This window comes from Pseudorasbora parva, chromosome 2 (assembly GCF_024679245.1).
Source record: "Pseudorasbora parva isolate DD20220531a chromosome 2, ASM2467924v1, whole genome shotgun sequence".
NCBI classification, from domain to species: domain Eukaryota; kingdom Metazoa; phylum Chordata; class Actinopteri; order Cypriniformes; family Gobionidae; genus Pseudorasbora; species Pseudorasbora parva.
Genome location: NC_090173.1, coordinates 3,948,392 through 3,969,074, shown reverse-complemented (window position 1 = coordinate 3,969,074; position 20,683 = coordinate 3,948,392). Strand labels below are relative to the sequence as shown.

At 39.8% G+C, this 20,683-nt stretch overlaps 1 protein-coding gene across 1 annotated transcript in view; it reads left to right on the top strand.

The window, feature by feature from the left end:
- The window catches only part of LOC137048117 (uncharacterized), a 137,932-nt gene extending 119,482 nt beyond the window's left edge, over positions 1-18,450 (top strand). Inside the window, 4 exon segments of the mRNA XM_067426123.1 lie at positions 183-425; positions 15,139-15,149; positions 16,304-17,337; positions 18,079-18,450. Coding sequence (XP_067282224.1) covers positions 183-425; positions 15,139-15,149; positions 16,304-17,337; positions 18,079-18,450 — 1,660 coding nt within the window.
- Positions 18,451-20,683: the final 2,233 nt, after the last annotated feature.

Below are 20,683 nucleotides of genomic sequence, written 5' to 3'. Positions count from 1 at the left end.
TTTTGTGGCATTAAAACTCTTCATTGATCTTGACTTGAGGTTTTTACGTGTCTCATTTGAAATCTCACATGATTTAATGTTTATTTTCGCCCCCTGCTAGACGTGAACAAGAAAGGGAAAACAGAAGCAATAAAATCTGTCTCCTGCCCTCAGTGTAAAAAAAGACTTGCAGATAACTCAAGCCTGAAGATTCACATGAGGATCCACACCGGAGAGAAGCCCTTCACATGTGATCAATGCGGGAAGAGCTTCAACGTTAAAGGAAACTTTCAGAGACACATGATGATGCACACTGGAGAGAGGCCATACACATGCGATCAGTGTGGGCATAGTTTCCCATGTAAACAAAACCTTAAAAATCACATGAGGATCCACAGCGGAGAGAGACCTTACACCTGTAATCAATGCGGGAAGAGTTTCTCTAAGTCCTCCACACTGAAATCACATCTTCTCACTCATTCTGAAAAAAGATCGTTTAACTGTGATCACTGTGATAAAACATTTTGTTGGGCCTCATCCCTGACGAAACACCTGAAGATTCACACAAAGAAGAAGATTAATTTATAATGTTATAGCAGAAAAGACACAGCGGTGCGTTTCAGTCCAGGAAGTCTAGACTACAGATGATGAACTGAAAGTGCCAGAAGATTCACTCTGGAAACAAACAACACTGAAGTCCTTCACTAGAGATGATGAACTGAAAGAGCACCAGAAGATTTACACTGGAAACAAACAACACTGAAGTCCTTCACTAGAGATGATGAACTGAAAGAGCACCAGAAGATTCACACTGGAAACAAACAACACTGAAGTCCTTCACTAGAGATGATGAACTGAAAGAGCACCAGAAGATTCACTCTGGAAACAAACAACACTGAAGTCCTTCACTAGAGATGATGAACTGAAAATGCCAGAAGATTCACACTGGAAACAAACAACACTGCAACAAGAGATTCAATGTGTCAGAAAGGCATGAAAGGACTCTTGTCATGGATTCATGTCATTCATGTCAATTGTCATGTGTAGGTTGCAATAAAGTGAAAAGATTGATCAATTTACAGCAGTATCTTATTTATTAAACATAAACCAAAGTTAATCTTCAGGAGTGTGTTCATTTTCTTGAATTTAATTCTTACTACAGTTTTTTTTATTCGCTTTGGTACTATTATCGCATGTATGTGGTAAAACCTCACAACTGTTAGTACAAAACTCAAAGCAGATTATTAAAAAGTCTGTTTTTTCAAACATGTAAGCACATGTTCAATTGACTAAGTACAATGTACAAAATTACATATTCACTTTTTCACCACACTTAATCAGTGTGTCATCAAGAATTACCTTTCATATGAAGTAATTGTCTTTCACAGTGCAATGCTCACAATACTTTTGATATGCTTCTCATCTGATTTGTGTAAATACATTTGACCAACACTTAATCCAACTGATCTTAATGGTTAATCACTGAACCATTTGGTAATATATTTCCATTTCAGCAATACAGTATATGGATTGAGAACTACAGAAATAAAATACCACACCTGATGAAAACCCGTTCTTGCTAATTGATTTCAGATGGGGTAACCACAATTGGACATTAGATATAAAAGTCAGGGTGTAAACTTTTTACACTGGCAATTTCTTTCAACATGGACCAGGATAGACAGCAAGGAATTGGAAGAGCTCGTGGACGAGGGATCCATCAGAGAGGTGGGCATGGGATCCGTCAGAGAGGTGGGCATGGGGCCCATCAAAGGGTTGGTCATCGGAGAGGGGGAGGCAAAACTGTTGTCTCTAATGAAGTCCGGGCCATCATCGTTGATCATGTGGTGAACCGAGGCCTTACTATGGCAGAAGCTGCCAGATTAGTTAAGCCAAATCTAAAAAGATCAACTGTCAATTCTATCATCCGAACCTTTCGCCAAGAAAACCGGTAAGTGTGGAAGATGTATACTACTGTATTACATTCACAGTAAATTGTAATGCATGTAAACATGTTACAGTATTTGTACAGCATGATCTATTGATAGTATTCTCTGTTCTATGCTAAGAATTAATAGAAAACCCCATAGCAGTGGTCGTGGCCGTGTGCTGACCGACCAGCAAGAGTTGGCAGTGGTGGAAATGGTGAGGGCCAGGAATGATATACGGCTGTCAGAAATAAAGCAGGCAATTGAGGAGAACAATGACACCTTTGCCAATGTGGTATCCATCAGCCTACCAACAGTAGCCCGCCTTTTAAAACAGCACCAGGTATCAATGAAACACATTTACCTGTTGCCTTTTGAGAGCAACAATGACCGGGTGAAACAACTAAGGGCTGAGTATGTTCAGGTACAGCACCATACTGTATATTGTTTTACTGTTACTATTTGAAGCATCACATTTTGGAACAACACTTTAAAAAGAACTAACCAAAATATATTTTTTAGAGGGTTATGGTTAGGCTTTGGCTGTATCCAAATTTTGATACCGTCAAACCTCCTCCCTTTTTTTTACTTCGGTATACGGTATTACCGTGAATAATAAACAAATGTATGACGTAAGGCTCAGTCAGCGTCACCAAACTGTTGGCTTGTTCCTAAACCGTTCAGAAACTGAATACCAAACACTAACTACTGAAACAATAACAAAATAGAATGCACAACAATATTAACAACTTTTATTAGAAACAAATAGCAGTTTATAAAAAAAGTGCAAATACTAAATTTCAAACAGAATTAACATAAACATCCAGAACAGGTTTCTCGCAGATAGTCCGAGGGCGCGCTCGGTTTCTCATCCTCGCAGCAGTGAGGGGATGGTGGTTTCGTATATGCAACCTTAAGTTTGAGGTATTTCCATCTCTCGCGGTCATCTTTTTGTTGCTCAATTTGCAAATTGCCTCATCTGTATTTACCGCTTCTCCCTTCTTGTTCGGTTGAAACCCGAATGCTGCCACACTGCAGAAGTTCTTTTTCGAGACCAAATCACTCGGTGCGCAACTCTTCTCCCCTCTCTCTCTCTCATCCACGCTGTCACGACAACCACGCATACAAATGTTTAAGCATTAAATAGTTAGTTTGTTTGACCATCCAGAACAGGTTTCTCACAGAGACGCGCACACAAATGAATTAAATTAAATCCCACCGACCGAAACAACTTTTAATAACAAAGAGCAGCTTATAAAAAAGTGTAAATAGACCCACAACAGTCAACGGGAGTTAAATTAACATAAACATCCATATTATTAAAATTATTGCAAAGCAATAGGCCTTAATGAAAACAACTTATTTCCAGTCTTCATTCAAATATTGTTTTTAACAAAAACCAAATAAAATACCAGAATCAATTAAATAAATAATAAACGAAATTGGGAAAATAAACGGAAAAAAACGAGAAAAAACAAAACAAAATAGGAACGAATGGCAAGTGGCATCAAATCTAGTCAAGATTTTTCGCTAAAAAAAACCTGCATGCTTACTTTGTCCGGCTTTAACAGTGCACATTGTGGACCGACAACTTTACCTGTGGTGCTGAAAACCCGTGTGCTTGTGGCACAGACAGGTAGGCTTTCGTGTAAATTATATTTAATATTTAATCCTTATCTCCTATATAAGTGCATTGTTTTTTTATGACGGTTTGATGGTATTGAAACTGATACCGCTGCTATTTTTAGATCCCGCGGTATACCATATTACCATATTACCGCCCAAGCCTAGTTATGGTGCTTGATGCTGATGTGAACTATCACAAGTACGTTTTTGTTGATGAAGCGGGCTTTAACCTTGCCAAAACTCGTCGCCGTGGACGTAACATTATTGTTACGGGCCACTGTCCAAGTGCCTGGACAATGTGGAGGAAACATCTCTATGTGTGCAGCTATCTCTGAAGATGGTGTCCTAGGACGTAGGCCATTACTTGGCTCCTACAATGCTGCACATCTTATTGAGTTTCTCAATGAAATTGAGCTAGCCTGTCAAGGTGAAGGGGTCACATGTGTAATTGTGTGGGATAATGTCAGTTTTCACCACGCAGAGGTAGTTCAAGCATGGTTTCAGGCTCATCCTCGATTCATGACCCTCTACCTGCCTCCATACTCTTCTTTCCTCAACCCTATTGAGGAATTTTTTTCAGCATGGAGGTGGAAGGTCTATGATCGCCATCCCCATGGATGATGCATGTGATGACATCAATGTAGACTAATGTCAAGCATGGATTCGTCATGCCAAAAGGCACTTTTTCCAAGGTGCTTGAACAATGAGAACATTCATTGTGATGTGGACGAGAATCTATGGCCAAATGCTCAAGACAGGCTTGATTCAAATTAATGTGTGCACTAATTGTTATGTTTTGTTCTCATTTAGTTACATTATAGAAAATATACCTATGTTACAATTATATCTGAAAAATAAAAACTAATTTGCCCAAATGATTGTAGAGGATGTCTTCATTGATCCTTTACTTGATTACACATAGGATGGATATTTTGGAAATTATAGATTACGTAAATGTAGGTAATGCAAGCATATTGCCTAATGTGAAACTGTGTAATATGTATTTTATAGTACTATAGCATATTAATTTCAGCACTTCTAAGGCTGATTTGAAATGTGTATCTTGCATTGTTTGCTGTTGGGTGAACTGACTGTTAAAAGTACTAAACTGAAACAAGATCATACTGTTGGGTTTCGGTGATTAAACCAAATGTTCTCATTACATATTCCAATAATCTTGTGTTTGAAACAATGATTATGTGGACTGAAAACATTACTTTTCAAGGCCTGCCGCTTCATTCCCTTACCTAAACTCCCTACCGCTTTAGAGACTGCTGAACAGCTTTGCAATTATGTATTTCGATTCTATGGCCTTCCAGAGGACATTGTTTCCGATCGGGGACCCCAGTTCACTTCAAGGCTCTGGACATCCTTCTTCCAAAAACTCAATATCAACATCAGCTTAACGTCTGGCTATCACCCTCAGGCGTATGGTCAAGTGGAACGCCTCAATCAAGAGCTCACCCGGTATTTACGTTCCTATTGTCATAACAACCAAACTGATTGGAGTCGGTATCTGTTCTGGGCCGAGTATGCACAGAACTCCCTTCAGAAGCCTTCGACAGGACTCACACCCTTTAAGTGCATGCTCGGATATCAACCTCCACTGTTCCCTTGGTCAGGAGAGCCCTCGGATCTCTCATCAGTTGACCACTGGCTCCAGCGGAGTGAGGCTGTTTGGAATGAGGCTCACATTCACCTACAGAGGGCAGTTCGGCACCAGAAGGAACAGGCTGACCACTATCGCCGTCAGCATCCGGATTACCGCCCTGGTCAATGGGTCTGGTTTATCAACCAGGGATCTTCGTCTCAGGCTACCCTGTAAAAAAACTCAGTCCCAGGTACGTGGGTCCATTCGAAATCATCAGACAAATAAATCCAGTTTCCTATCGTTTAGCATTACCTCCTGAATACCGTATCTCACCCACTTTCCATGTCTCTCTGCTCAAGCCCGCAGGTGGTCCGAGAGGAGAGGAGAACCTAGACGAGGCCAGTGACCAGAGACCTCCTCCCCTAATCGTGGATGGCGATGAGGCATATCAGGTACATGAGCTCGTGGATTCCAGACGTCGGGGCAGAACACTACAATACCTTGTCGACTGGGAGGGGTATGGCCCGGAAGAGCAGTCCTGGGTTAATGCAGATGACATTCTGGACCCGTCTCTCATCAATGAATTTCATAGGACTCATCCGGAACGACCTGCCCCTCGCCCTCGTGGAAGACCCCGGCGTCGACCGCCTCCTCGCCTCAGGAGCTGCTCGCAGGGAGGGGGCTCTGTCACAAACTTGGCCTCTGTGGCTCCCTCTGATCGCCACCAGAGGACTCCTTCACCCGAGTATTAGCCTTTCCTGCACTACATTTCCCATAACCCCATACCTGGACTGATTACACTCACACCTGCCTCTCATCACCCAGACTATTTAAGCTTCACTCTCGCACACACTCATTGCGAAGTCTTGTTTTGCCACGGCTGACATTTCTGAGCGTTTCATCTGTGATCGGTATTCCTGTGTTTGACCTTGGACTGTTTGGTACCCTGAGTTTGTCTTGCTGCCTGCCCTGTGACCTACCTGCCTGTTTCCTGAATTACTCTGTCTCGTCTGCTGCCTGCCCTGACCCTTTGCCTGCTCTCGTTTACGACTCTTCTTTGCCTTGAATACTACTGTTGCTGTTGTTAACCCCTGCCTGTACGACTACATTTGTTTACAATAAAGCTGCAAATGGATTCGACCGAGTCTGCTGCCTCGTTACAATAGACAAGAAATGTACAGTTTTCTACCATCACACTGATAACGTTTCATTAGTCGTTCGGCAACCCTGCAGTCAGAACCACTGTAGGCGATCCACCTTTACAACAGAAAAGAGCACTAGCATATTCAGAAAGATTGTAAAGCTAGATTTAAAACAACAATGTATATTATTATCAGCTATTATGGACATTGCACGTGAGATGGCTGAGACGAACGCGTGCCATCAGACAAAGAGCAAGACTGATATTTACTGAACGTAGACCGAACCTCGCAAAAGACTTTTAAAAATGCCGGTTGAAATAAAATGCTAAACTAATCAGCATGTTCAGCGCCCAAGTCCCGCCCTCGAAAGTTCCTGATCTTTGAAAAAGCACTCCCTGGTTCCTGCGGTCATAACACACTGAGTACCACCCAAAGTTCCTGGTTCCTGGGTAAAGTTCCTGCGGTGGTATATACTGCTTTGACTTTTCATCTAACAGAATTTTTTGATATGCATGACTCATGTCTAACTTGCTGTATTTTACTCCTCCAGCTAAAAGAGCAAACATATCCTCCATTCGCAGAATGGGATACTGCTCTAGTGATGACTCTCTGTTAATGGTTACTCGATAGGCTCCACAGTCTCACTGACCCATCTTGCTTTAACACTGGCACAACAGGTGCTGCCCACTCTGAGAATTTCACAGGCTCAATGAGTTGGTCTTTAATTAAGCGATCAGGTTCAGCTTCAACTTTCTCTCTCATAGCAAAAGGTAGTGACCTTGCTTTAAATAAATTAGGCTTTGCATCCCTAGGTACATGAATTTTAGCATTAGCTCCTTTTATATGTTCCTAGTTCTTCTTTGAAAACTATTTCATGCGCTCTTAAGACGCAAAAATGAATGGGAGTCAATGGGATGCTAACAGCAGGTTATGGCTTGGTTAGCAATGGACACTCCTACGGGTGGAAAGGTTTAAAGTACAACGTGGAAAGGTGGAAAGTGCTAGATTACCCCCTTGCCCAGAAGCGAGGAGGAGCGGCGCTATCGCGTGAGATAACTTGGCAGATAAAGTCATTATTTCGTTTTTTTTTGCACACAAAAAATATTTGTTGTCGCTTCGTAAAATAATTGTACAGCCATTGCAGTGAAATGGACTTTGTATCAACGTTTTTAGTGCCTTTTATGGGTCTTGTGAGTGGGAATGTACTGAATGCCAATGGAGGCCTATCTGAAGCCTTTCTCAGCTTTCAACTAAAACATCTTCATTTGTGTTCTGAAGATGAACAAATGTGTTACGGGTGTCTAACGACATGAGGGTGGGTAATTAATGAAATAATTTTCATTTTTGGGTGGACTAACTCTTTAAGTGCTGGCTGTGATGAGGACTGATGACATGCAGGTGTGTGATCAGATCTCCGGAGATTGACCCTGCGTCCCAATTCGCATACTATCCATCCTAAATAGTATTCGAAAATAGAACTAGTATGTCCCAAATCGTAGTATGTTGAAAAGAGTATTCCAAAGATTCCCGGATGGTTTACTATTTCCGGTCCGAATTCACAGTATGGATCGATGGGCACTCTAACGGCTGATATTGCCCACAACCCATTGCGAGTTGGGCGAGGATTCGATTAGAACTACAAACGCGGATAAAAAGCGTTCAAAAACTACAAACATGACGGATGTGCGAGTTCGACGGTTAAGCATGCGGTTATAAAGGGGTTTGAGTGACCCTATCAATATTTAACCTGACAAAAATATATTTATTCAGTGTTGTCCACATTATATTTCACATGCAGCAGCATTGTGAACTTTTGTAATGACACGTTTGGCCATTAACTTTTAAATGCATCATTATATTTAAACTGCAAACACATGAGGAGAGTCTCTGCATTAAAGACCCACAAATGGCAGATCAACGAGCGGCTACATTTCTCTCCGATACGGTAGGAGATTAAACTGAATGTGAAGGATTTGAACTGTGACGAATCTGACGATGTTTGACAGGGCAGATAAACGGTGACGGGATGCACGTAACTAAGCAACAGAGTCCGTTAAAGATGGCGAAGTAGTATGTCCCGAAGCTTGCATACTTTTCTGCTACACACTCAAAAGTATATACTTTTTCTTCACAAAAAGAGTACATACTTTTAGGACGTAGTATAAGTAGGCGAATTGGGACGCAGCATCAGTGTGCTGGTACTGTGAGGGCTGGAGCTTGGCATGCTTGTGACATTTGTGGAATTCTGCGGTAAGCCCATCAGTCCTGGGTGATTTATTGTTTTTAAGTTCTATAATTGAGTTATCAACTACTAATAAAGTAATTTCACTATCACAGAGATTTCTGTCATCACCTAAGATAATAAAACTAGAAGCTGCCTCTTCAGAATAATTTTGATGGTAAAGATAACTATAAAAATGAGCACAGAAATGTGCAATTTCTTGAGCAGGGACGTGCACAGAGGGGTTGCCCATATACCCTTCTCGACTCACCCTTCCGAGGTGTAAAAAAAATAAATCTTACAATGGATGCAGAATTTGACATGGACCTAGAAAGTCCTAAAGTGAAAGTCATACAGGAAGGGCAAACTCTGTTTACGTGGCTGTGCACGCAACCGGCATCTGAGCTGAGCCTGCATGAGTGGCACTAGAAGGAGGTTATCAGGTGAGACGACTTAACGTTGTCGGAAAGGTATAACAAATGGACGATCAAGTTTTATGAAATTAATTCAAATCTTCTTAAATCCACTTTTTCTATCTGGACACGGAGCATAATAAACATGCAACTTGTTCATTATCATTACCTGTGAAACTGTTGATTTCTATGGCAGTTAAATTAATATTGTCTCTTTTATTAAACTGTTGATATTGACTGGTTTGAGGTCTGAGCAACTGCCCCTCAAAAATCCTGCACGTGCCTGTAGTAGTCACTGTACCATCAATATTTAGATATTCAACTGATAAGGCTCTAAAACGACTCTTTTCTAATCTGAAAAATACGCTGTGTTACATTCTCCTTGCTCTATCTATTTTTATAGATCTAATGTTAGCGCCCTGTGCTCTGTAAGAGTTCAGCTCATTTAATTTACATTGCAGTTCAGCATCCAGATTCAGAAAGCAGCTCTGGGGTTTAGAAGGAAATATTGCAATTTTTGACACCACCTTATTTTCTTCTGCTCTTTTAAGTTTAGCTAAGTTACTACCAACATTTCTGAAAAAATGTACTGATTTTAAAACCCTGTCACTTAAAAAAGAGCACTTCTTAAAATAGTGACTCTCAGGAAGTGACATCATTTGGGCTCTTTCTGAAGCATGATGAGAGGATAAGAAAATAATCGCAATTCATTGTCTGTACACACAAAACTGTACAGTGTTGACCATTCATCAACCCTGTTACCAAAGTTATTGTAAGAAGAATAATCTATATATGTAGCTATGAAAACTGTGCTGAAGTGTTGAGTCTTCCTATCATGAATGTTCTCCAGCATCATGAATGAATGAAGAATAAACACCAACCTCTTTGTTCTTCAGGATCTTCAGTGTGTTTCATTCTGCAGGTTCTGGATCACTCGTGTTCTCACTGTCCTCTTTAATACACTCAGTCTTTGCAGATTTCAGCTCTTCCTGATGCTTTGCTGCTATTGATGAACTAATGATGAATTAATGCGTCTTGAGGACAGAGGAGTGAGGTTTACTTGCACAGTGACCACTAGCTGGCCTGTGTTACATATACTTTGGTTATTGTTCTTTACTAAGATTATATTGTTAATTATTTGGGAAAGGATTAGTAGAGGTGGGTGCCATTTTCATTTTCTCCTGTTTAATCTAGTTTGAGGGGTTAGTTTTTTATTGTATTTGTGTGTTTTCTTTTGTAGCTTAGTTTCTCCCAAATAGTTTGAGGGTTTATGTTTTTTTGTTTGTTTTTTTTTTGGCCTTGAAGGATGAAAATAAAAACCTGTTTTTGACACTGTGTTGTTTTCAGTCTTTGTTAAAGCACATGGCTTTGTGATTGAATCTTGTTGTCAGATCACACCATTTGTATTCTGTTACATGTTCCTCCAAACCTATACTATATAGGGACGCAACAATAAAGTAAATTCCTCCAAATAATGGTGGGAAAACTGTTGAAAGCATAAAGACAAATTAATGTACATGTAGGAGCCAACAAATACCCTCAGACTTCAGATGAAATGAGCTTTAAAGGAATAGTTCACCCAAAAATAAAAATGCTCTCATCATTTACTCAGCCTCAAGTTGTTCCAAACCTGAATGAGTTTCTTACTTCTGCTGAACACAAAAGAAGATATTTGGAAGAATGTTTGTAAGAAAGCAGATAGAGCCAGGGCTGGACTGGGGCTAACATTCGGCTCTGGTATGCCCAGCACATCCGGCCCATGAGTTCCCTGTGAATGTTTTTGCTGGGGTTGGGGCCTTAAATTGGAGTATATAAATAAAACTAGGACAAGGACAAATAATGATAGATATTATCGAATTTGCTGCAAATGCAGATAAATTTAATATTGCTTTTTTTGTTACACAGAAATGCCCTTAGCAGTAAAGCACTGATGATTTTGAGCTAGGATGCAGTAAAGTAAATGTACTTCTTTTAAATGCTGTCATAATTTACTCACTCTCGCGTCCTTCCAAATCCAGGTTTGGAATGACATTAGGGTGAGTAAATGATCACATTTTTGGGTTGAACAATCATATTTTTCAAGAGTTAACACATCATTTAAGTAAGACACTGGTATCTACCTTTCATGAGGCTGTTCAATATCATTAAATCTATTAAAACAAGTTAATAAAACTTTTAAAGAGGAAAAAAGAGCTTTGTCCTTAATTCATGGGATCCAGACTTTAAAGCTGTTTTATAGACTATAGTTTAACTGTAGGCCAGTTTCATTTAAATGGAAGATCATGGTAGTCACAGGGTAAAAAACATAGACTGTACAAACCTTGCTCCTCATTATATGGCTATATGGTTTCTAAAACTATATAGGCCTAAAACATATATAATAAACTATTATATTTGTAAGTAAAAAAAAATAAACACCAGTAGAAAATACGAAAACAGCCTCTATAAAAGTGATTTATTTTCTGTTAGCTGCAATGTAAATTGTGGTTCTGCTAAAGTGAAGCGTTTGTGTGTATTGCCGTTTTCCACTTTACCTCGTCATGAACACATGCTCGCGGCTGTTTTCAGCTGATTCAACACAGAACCTGTAATGTTTCCATATCATACGATTGTATAAAACAAAATTTCAGAGTCAAAGTGCCGTATAGAGCAGCATTTAAACGCAGCGTACGTCCGTCAGCGGCTGCTGCAGATATTAACCTTTTGCAGTTCCATGCGCTCAAATAATAAATAAATAAATAAATAGAAAAAAGCACCTAATATGGAGGGGAGGTCTCTCTCGCTTCGGCTTGTCAATTCAGAAGACAAACCAATGGGCCGCTGTCACTGCATGTTGTCAGTGGTACAAAAAATAAATAAATAAAAAAACAATTTTTAAACTCTCTTTTCTAAGTGCGTCGGCCCACCGGGCATATACCCGGTATACCAGATTACCAGTCCAGCCCAGGATAGAGCAACCACTGACTACCATAGAAGGGAAAAAATACTAGTCAATGGTTGCTCTATCTGCTTTGTTTCAAACATTCTTCCAAATATCTTCTTTTGTGTTCAGCAGAACAAAGAAACTCATACAGGTTTGGAACAACTTGAGGCTGAGTAAATGATGACAGATTTTTCATTTCACTTTTGGTTAATCATGCCTTTAAGTGTGAATTTACAGGAGATGTGAAGACATCATCATAATAAATGAGGTGAAAACAGGAACTATTGAGATGAAATAAAGAGTCTTTTCAGCAGCTCTGTTAATATTGATGAGCCTCAGACTATCAACACTCATTCAACAAGACATTCAGGATCATCAGCAGATCATCTCACTTTATTCTGACTGTTTGCTCTTACAAACACATTATTACACTCAGGATCAGTGGTGGAGGAAGAACTGAATCTCAGTACGTAAGTAAAAGTACAAGTAACCAGAAATATATTTACTTTGGTAAAAGTAGAAGTTCTACAACGACAACCCTACTTAAGTAAAAAGTAAAAAGTACCTGATTTTAAATGTACTTTAAGTATTAAAAGTAAAAGTACTTGCATAAAAATGTATTCTCTTAATGTCTAATTCTAATAATTAAAAAGAAGAAAACAGTATGAGCGTTGGCATTTTAATTGAGTTAGTTTTGGGTTAATGTAATTGTTCTTACCATCTGTTGCCTAGTTTACATTCTGACTTACAATTCTGGGCCTGGTTTTTCAAAAGGTTTAATCTGGATAAAATTGATCCGGATTTAGTAATCCTTTTTGTTTTGTTTTGAAGATTGTTTTAACTAAAATAAGTGAACTAAACCACCAGTAGATGGCGGCGGGTGAATCCTTATGAGCGAGTCATTGAGTCGATTCGTTCAAACGGCTGATTCGTTCATAAATGAGGCAGTCGTTTATGAATAAGGCATTGAATCTTTGATTCTGTCGCTGTGCAATACGTTATGGTTCGGATGTCGAAATCTGATCTTGGAAATATTTTCGCTGCTGAAATAGAACAAAAGCAATAAAGCAATCAATAAAATGTAAGTGACTTGATGTTAATTAATTGTTTATGGAGCTGTCAAATGAAATCAGTGTGACATTTTCTGTCGTGATGGTATTCAGGAAAACTACACTCGTTGGTCGTGTCATGTGATGTTTTTTTAACTGTTATAAAATATAAAAACTAAACATTTTGAATTTTTAATATAGTATGTTACTGAGTTTCTTTGTGTGAGCGGGGCTGATTTGTTTCCATTTCTCCTCGAGAGGCTGCGCGAGCCTCAACAGCGCAACCGTCAGTTCATTAGCCTATAACGTACGTACATTATATATTATTATCCAGGCAAGCCTTAATCTCGAGCCCTGAAACTGATCAGAAAATGTAACAAAAATGTAACGAAACGTTGCCGAAATGTAGTGGGGTAGAAAGTATAATAATTGCTGCAAAATGTAACGAAGTAAAAGTAAAAAGTATGCACTATTGATTCTACTTAAGTAAAGTACAGATACATGAAAAATGTACTTAAGTAAAGTAACAAAGTATTTGTACTTCGTTACATTCCACCACTGCTCAGGATATATGACAAAAGATTATTAAACTGCTCAACTGAAAGACAATACAAATGACATAATCATCAACCACTACTGCTAAGTAACTATAAATCGAAATATGATTTGATTTTATGATAACTACTTTGTTATAAATAATTACATCTTTATCATGTAACAGTTTCTAAGTGCAGGACACTGATCAGAGACAGTTATGTTTCCAGTGGCAAACTGTATTCATATTCATCTGTATTGACATTTATGTATCTGGCCATTCTGTGTCAAATCTACCAGCAATCTTCCCTAGCTTGATTTTGACCCATCAATATTAACAGAGCTGCTGAAAAGACTCTTTATTTCATCTCAATAGTTCCTGTTTTCACCTCATTTATGATGATGATGTCTTCACATCTCCTGTAAATTCACACTTAAAGCTCATTTCATTGGGCTCAGCAGACTGAGGGGATTTGATGACTACAAATATGTAGTATGTATACATAGTGCTTTATAAATAAAATGTATTATTATTATCATCATCATTATTATTTATTTCTGTTGTAATGCATTCACCTGTGGCCCGTTTCAGAAAGGAGGTTAAGTGAAAACTCTTGAGTTTGTTAACCTGAAATGAGGGAAACTGCTGGGTTTTCTGTTTCAGAATAGAAGGAATGTTAAACGGGTAAATCAAGCCCTTTTCTGAAAGAGGTAAACCATGGTAACTTACTCTGAGAATATAACCTGGCCTGGAGTTTCTTTCGTTCTTTTCCCCCTTTTAAAACATCAGCAGTGTTTAAATACTTCACCTTTTACCTGAGCTATTTGGGAGCGGTGAGAAATTCCCTTTATTTCTAACTGGACTCAAACATGTTATGGTTGGGCTTTAATGCTCTAACAAAGGGTAGTTGTGAATTTTCCTTATTTCTTTGGATGTAATGTTTGGTTGACATATATGCAACAGCAACAATAATGTGCTTGTTTGGGTAATCTTCTAGTCAAAACTTAAATATACTTAACTCTGCTCTGGGAGGAATGGATCCCCTTTTTTTTAAATATGTGACCAAAATAAGTGTTACAACGTTAACGTGATTGTTTAAAAGGTAGTTTGTGACATCAGAAACACCAGCGATTTCAAACCACGTTTTTGAGGCTGTCTTTAGATCACTGCAGTTTTTAAAGAGAAAATACTCAGCAATGCTCATGCTTTGTCTGAAAGCATATTAAACACACCACAGATAACAGAATGTAAACAGCTTTAAAAACTTGATTTTCACCACAGGGGGACTTTAAGATGTGCCAGTTTGTATATTATTAGTATATTATATTATTTATTTTGGCAGATCAGCTCCTCCCATTCTGCAATTCAAACTCAGTAATGCTCTGCCCCCTGCAATTACATCATCAATGAAGCTCCTCCCACATCATTTATTGATGAACTGGTGTGGGAGGAGCTTCACGGTTCATCAATAAATGCTACATAAAGGGCTGAAATCTGCAAAGACTGAGTTTATTAAAGAGGACAAAGAGGTTGGTGTTTATTCTTCATTCATTCATGATGCTGGAGAACATTCATGATAGGAAGATTCAACACTTCAGTATATTTAGATAAATTTAAATGGGATTTTTGTTGTTTTACCTAACCACCAAGCTGTATCAAGTAAATTAAGTTAAAAATGGTGGACAGGGTATGTAAGCATAACTCAAGCAAATACTGATGTTACAGATAAAGCTGTATTTCTCGTAAATGATATAAGTCATCCACAGTAGCTTATTCTTCTTACTGTAACTTTGGTAAGAGGGTTTCTGCAGACACTGTAAACTTGAACAGGAATGAAGTGAGAATCACTTGAGCTTGTGTGTCAGTGTCCCGCATTCATAAGTGTATGAATGGAAGTCAATGCAACGGTTTGAAATTCAGACACTGAGGCCAGGGATACTTGACGTATCTTCAGCAGGATTCTTTGAGGATTGTTTGTGATGCTCCAGTCATCAATTCAACTAAAGTCTCATTGTAGTTTATATACACTTTCCGTGGTCAGTGTTTGGAGATGGAGACAAAGCTTGTTAAAGGCACGATGCAAATGAAGCATTGAAGTGTAGTTACCTGCCCCAGACTCTAGAGTTTCACAAGTCCTAATCCAATCTGCATAACTATTGAAAGAATGGGATGGGCTACACAAGCTATTAAAGACAATAGGTGAGAGTCTCTGTAATCCGGCTCATTTGACTTACAATTTACCAAGTCTTGCACTTTATGACCCAATCAATTTATACTATGTCTCTTCAGAACCCCCTTCTGGAAAATTTATCATCTTTTGCAACGTCCATACTCAAATCCATCATGTAACACAATGGTGGACATTTTCAAAAACACATTCCCAAACCACAGTCTTTCTTCATATTGCCAGCTTTAAACAGCCATGTAAACAAGCTTAGGAATCAGGTGTGAAGGTGGAGCTTTCCACCACACATTGTTTGATTTACCTTTTCATCTCTTTCATTTGAAAATAAATACTTACTTTAGCATTACTATTAAGAATAAGGGGCATTAATTGTATTATGTGCATCAAAGAATCATTCAACCTTTTAAACAAGCCTGGTTTTAGCAGTTGTCTATTACATCACAGTTGTTTCATTTCACTTCATCTCTCTCTCTCTTTCTCTCTCTCTCAATTATTTTGCTTTACTGACAATAATTATTTTATCTTTGATTTCAGACCTGATGGAAGAGAGCGAGGAGAGTGAAGAACTGAGAGAAGTGGAGGAGGAACATCAAGTCAAACCTGGAGAAAAACCTTTGAGTTGCTCAAAGACTAAAAATACATTTATAAAGAAAAAAAGAGCCACAAAATCTTTCATCTGCACGTGTGGAAAGAGCTTCCTCTACAGAAAAGATCTTGAGATTCACATGAGAGTTCATACTGCAGAGAAGCCTTTCATATGTGATCAATGTGGGAAGAGATTCACACAATCATCAGACCTTAAAGTTCACATGAGGATCCACACCGGAGAGAAGCCGTTCTCATGTGATCAGTGCGGGAAAGGTTTCTCACAAAAAACAAATCTTAATGTTCACATGAGAGTTCATACTGGAGAGAGACCATTCACATGTGATCAATGCAGGAAGAGTTTCATGCAATCATCACACCTAAAAAAACACATGAGGATCCACACCGGAGATAAGCCGTTCACATGTGAACAGTGCGGGAAGGGTTTCATAGAAAACCGAAGTCTTGAGGGTCATATAAGAATTCATACTGGAGAAAAGCCTTCCAAATGTGATCAGTGTGGGAAGGGTTTCATAGAAAACCGAAGTCTTGAGACTCATGTAAGTGTTCATACTGAAGAGAAGCCATTCAAATGTGATCAGTGCGGGAAGAGCTTCACAATAAAATCAAATCTTAGACTTCACATGAGGATCCACAGCGGCGTTTATAAGAAGGAGAAGCCACATTCATGTTCTGTGTGTGGAAAGAGTTTTGCACAGCTGGGTAATTTAAAAGCACATGAGAAAATACACACTGGTGTGAGAGAGTACATGTGCTTTGAGTGTGAGAAGACTTTTATTACAGGGAGTGAGTTAAAACGGCACCAGAGGATTCACACTGGAGAAAAACCTTACAAGTGTTCACACTGTGATAAGAGATTCAGTTGCTCAGGAAATCTGAAGAAACATGAGAAGATTCACACTGGAGAAAAACCTTACAAGTGTTCACACTGTGACAAGAGATTTAGTTGGTCAGAAACTCTAAAAACACATGAGAGGATCCACACAGGAGAGAAGCCATTCTCATGTGATCAGTGCGAGAAGGGTTTCACAGATAAACGAAGTCTTGAGATTCATGTTAGTGTACATACTGGAGAGAAGCCGCACACGTGTGATCAATGCGGAAAGAGTTTTGCTTTCAAAACCTATCTTAAGCAACACATGAGGATCCATACAGTAGAGAAATCTTATCACTGCTATCCATGCAGAGAGAGTTTTGCTCAGTTATCTTCTTTGTTCACTCATATGAAGAACACTCATGGCACAGCAACCAAAAAACAGCTGGAAGGAGAGGACAGAGAGAACGCCAGTGCTCCCTGCAGAATAAAACATCATGAGACTGAAGAACAAAAAGGTTGGTGTTTATTCTTCATTCCTCATTCAATCATCATGAGACTGAACAACCAAACTAGTGATTTATAACACAAATCAACTAAATGACATTAAAGGGTTAGTTCATCTGAAAATTAAAATGTGATGTTTATCTGCTGACCCCCAGGGCACCCAAGAGGTGTGTTTGTTTCTTCAGTAGAACACAAATTAAGATTTTTAACTCCAACCGTTGCTGTGTGCCAGTTGTATAATGCACGTCAATGGTCATATTTAAGAGCATGAGAGTAAAACTATAAGCATATAAACATCACATTTTAATTTTTGGGTGAACTATCCCTCTAAAATAGGTCATAATTGTGCACAGATTGTTGAGCAGATTTTGTGGCATTAAAACTCTTCATTGATCTTGACTTGAGCTTTTTACGTTTCTCATTTGAAATCTCACATGATTTAATGTTTATTTTCGCCCTGCTAGACGTGAACAAGAAAGGGAAAACAGAAGCAATAAAATCTGTCTCCTGCCCTCAGTGTAAAAAAAGACTTGCAGATAACTCAAGCCTGAAGATTCACATGAGGATCCACACCGGAGAGAAGCCCTTCACATGTGATCAATGTGGGAAGAGCTTCAATGTTAAAGGAAGCTTTCAGAGACACATGATGATGCACACTGGAGAGAGGCCATACACATGCGATCAGTGTGGGCATAGTTTCCCATGTAAAGGAAACCTTAAAAATTACATGAGGATCCACAGCGGAGAGAGACCTTACACCTGTAATCAATGCGGGAAGAGTTTCTCTCGGTCCTCCACACTGAAATCACATCTTCTCACTCATTCTGAAAAAAGATCGTTTAACTGTGATCACTGTGATAAAACATTTTGTTGGGCCTCATCCCTGAAGGAACACCTGAAGATTCACACAAAGGAGAAGATCAATTTATAATGTTACAGCAGAAAAGACACGGCGGTGCGTTTCAGTCCAGGAAGTCTAGACTACAGATGATGAACTGAAAGTGCCAGAAGATTCACTCTGGAAACAAACAACACTGAAGTCCTTCACTAGAGATGATGAACTGAAAGCGCACCAGAAGATTCACACTGGAAACAAACAACACTGAAGTCCTTCACTAGAGATGATGAACTGAAAGAGCACCAGAAGATTTACACTGGAAACAAACAACACTGAAGTCCTTCACTAGAGTTGATGAACTGAAAGAGCACCAGAAGATTCACACTGGAAACAAACAACACTGAAGTCCTTCACTAGAGATGATGAACTGAAAGAGCACCAGAAGATTCACTCTGGAAACAAACAACACTGAAGTCCTTCACTAGAGATGATGAACTGAAAATGCCAGAAGATTCACACTGGAAACAAACAACACTGCAACAAGAGATTCAATGTGTCAGAAAGGCATGAAAGGACTCTTGTCATGGATTCATGTCATTCATGTGTAGGTTGCAATAAAGTGAAAAGATTGATCAATTTACAGCAGTATCATATTTATTAAACATAAACCAAAGTTCATCTTCAGGAGTGTGTTCATTTTCTTGAATTTAATTCTTACTAATATAGAATTAGTAATTTTTTATGAAGGAAAGTCATAATAAAAATAAAAATAAACTTCCTCTATATGAAAACGGGCACATCAAATAGACATCTCTGAGATGTATGTGCGATTTTAAAGGTAGTTTAAAATCAATCTATAGTTTATAGATTCTTATTGTGATGTTGTGCATGGTATTAATCTAAGTATCATTAGTGTTTTTGTATTATGAATGTTTCATACATGTCATATTGTGAGAAATAACGGCTCGGGTTATGTATATAACCCTTGTTCCCTGAGAGGGAACGAGCACTGCGTCGGAACGACGATTTGGGGATACTCCCTTAGCATGAACGCGTCTGAAGTATGAATGAAACTAGTCCAATCCTTATTGGTCCTACGTCATGACGTAGATGTGACGGCATACCCGGAAGCTATAAAGGGGAGCCCGGCGCATAGTAGCGTCAATTATCGCGATGAAGCATAATGCTCTCAGGCGATACGCGGTGTGGCGACGAGACGCAGTGCTCGTTCCCTCTCAGGGAACAAGGGTTATATACATAACCCGAGCCGTTCCCTATATCGAGGGAACTTCGCACTGCGTCGGAACGACGATTTGGGGAACGAGTACCCACTAGGCCACACCAAGGATACGCCTGCCCTATTGTGAGCTGGAGACCAGGCACAATCAGGACTGGAGTACCCTGCCGCCGGGGGTCGCAGGGAGGTGTAGGCTGTAAAACCTTATAAATGTGTGCTGAGTAGCCCAGCCAGCCGCTTCACAGATGTCCTGCATAGGGACTCCGGACAGAAGGGCCACCGAAGAGGCCATGCCTCTAGTCGAGTGGGCTCTCAAGGCAATAGGTGAAGGCAGATTGCGCACCTGATATGCCAAGGCTATTGCCTGCACAATCCAATTACTGATAGTAGGGGTTGACGCAGGCAGCCCTTTCTTGGGTGAGCCAAAACACACTAAAAGTTGATCTGATTTCCTCCACTGAGCTGACCTTTCCAGATAGATCCTTAGGGCCCGAACTGGACACAAAAGGAATAATCTCCCTTCTTCCGCCGTCACATGGGGCAGAGGATGAAAAGCCTGAAGAACCAAAGATCTGACCGTACTGGATGGAACCTTCGGCACATACCCTGGCCTAGGGTGGAGTACGGCCTTTACTCCTCCCGGGGCAAACTCCAAGCAGGTTGGCGTGATGGCCAAAGCTTGAAGATCTCCCACTCTCCTGAGAGAGGTAATAGCTAGGAGGAACGCCACTTTAAGCGTTAGATTCTTAGGTTCTGCTGTCTCCAGTGGTTCGAAGGGGGCCTCAGCCAGGCCTTCGAGAACCACTGCCAGATCCCAGGTTGGAACTCTGGTACGCACTACAGGTCTTAACCTACGCGCCCCACGAAGGAAGCGTACAACCAACTGATGCCTACCCAAAGGCCCATCACCTAACGGAGCGTGGAAAGCTCCAATAGCTGCCACATACACCTTAAGTGTGGACGGGGTAAGCCCTGCAGAGAAACGATCTTGGAGGAACTCCAGTACTGAAGCCACTGGGCAGTTAACTGGGTCCACCTCACGTTCTCTACACCAAGTGACGAAAACATTCCACTTGAGGCTGTACAATC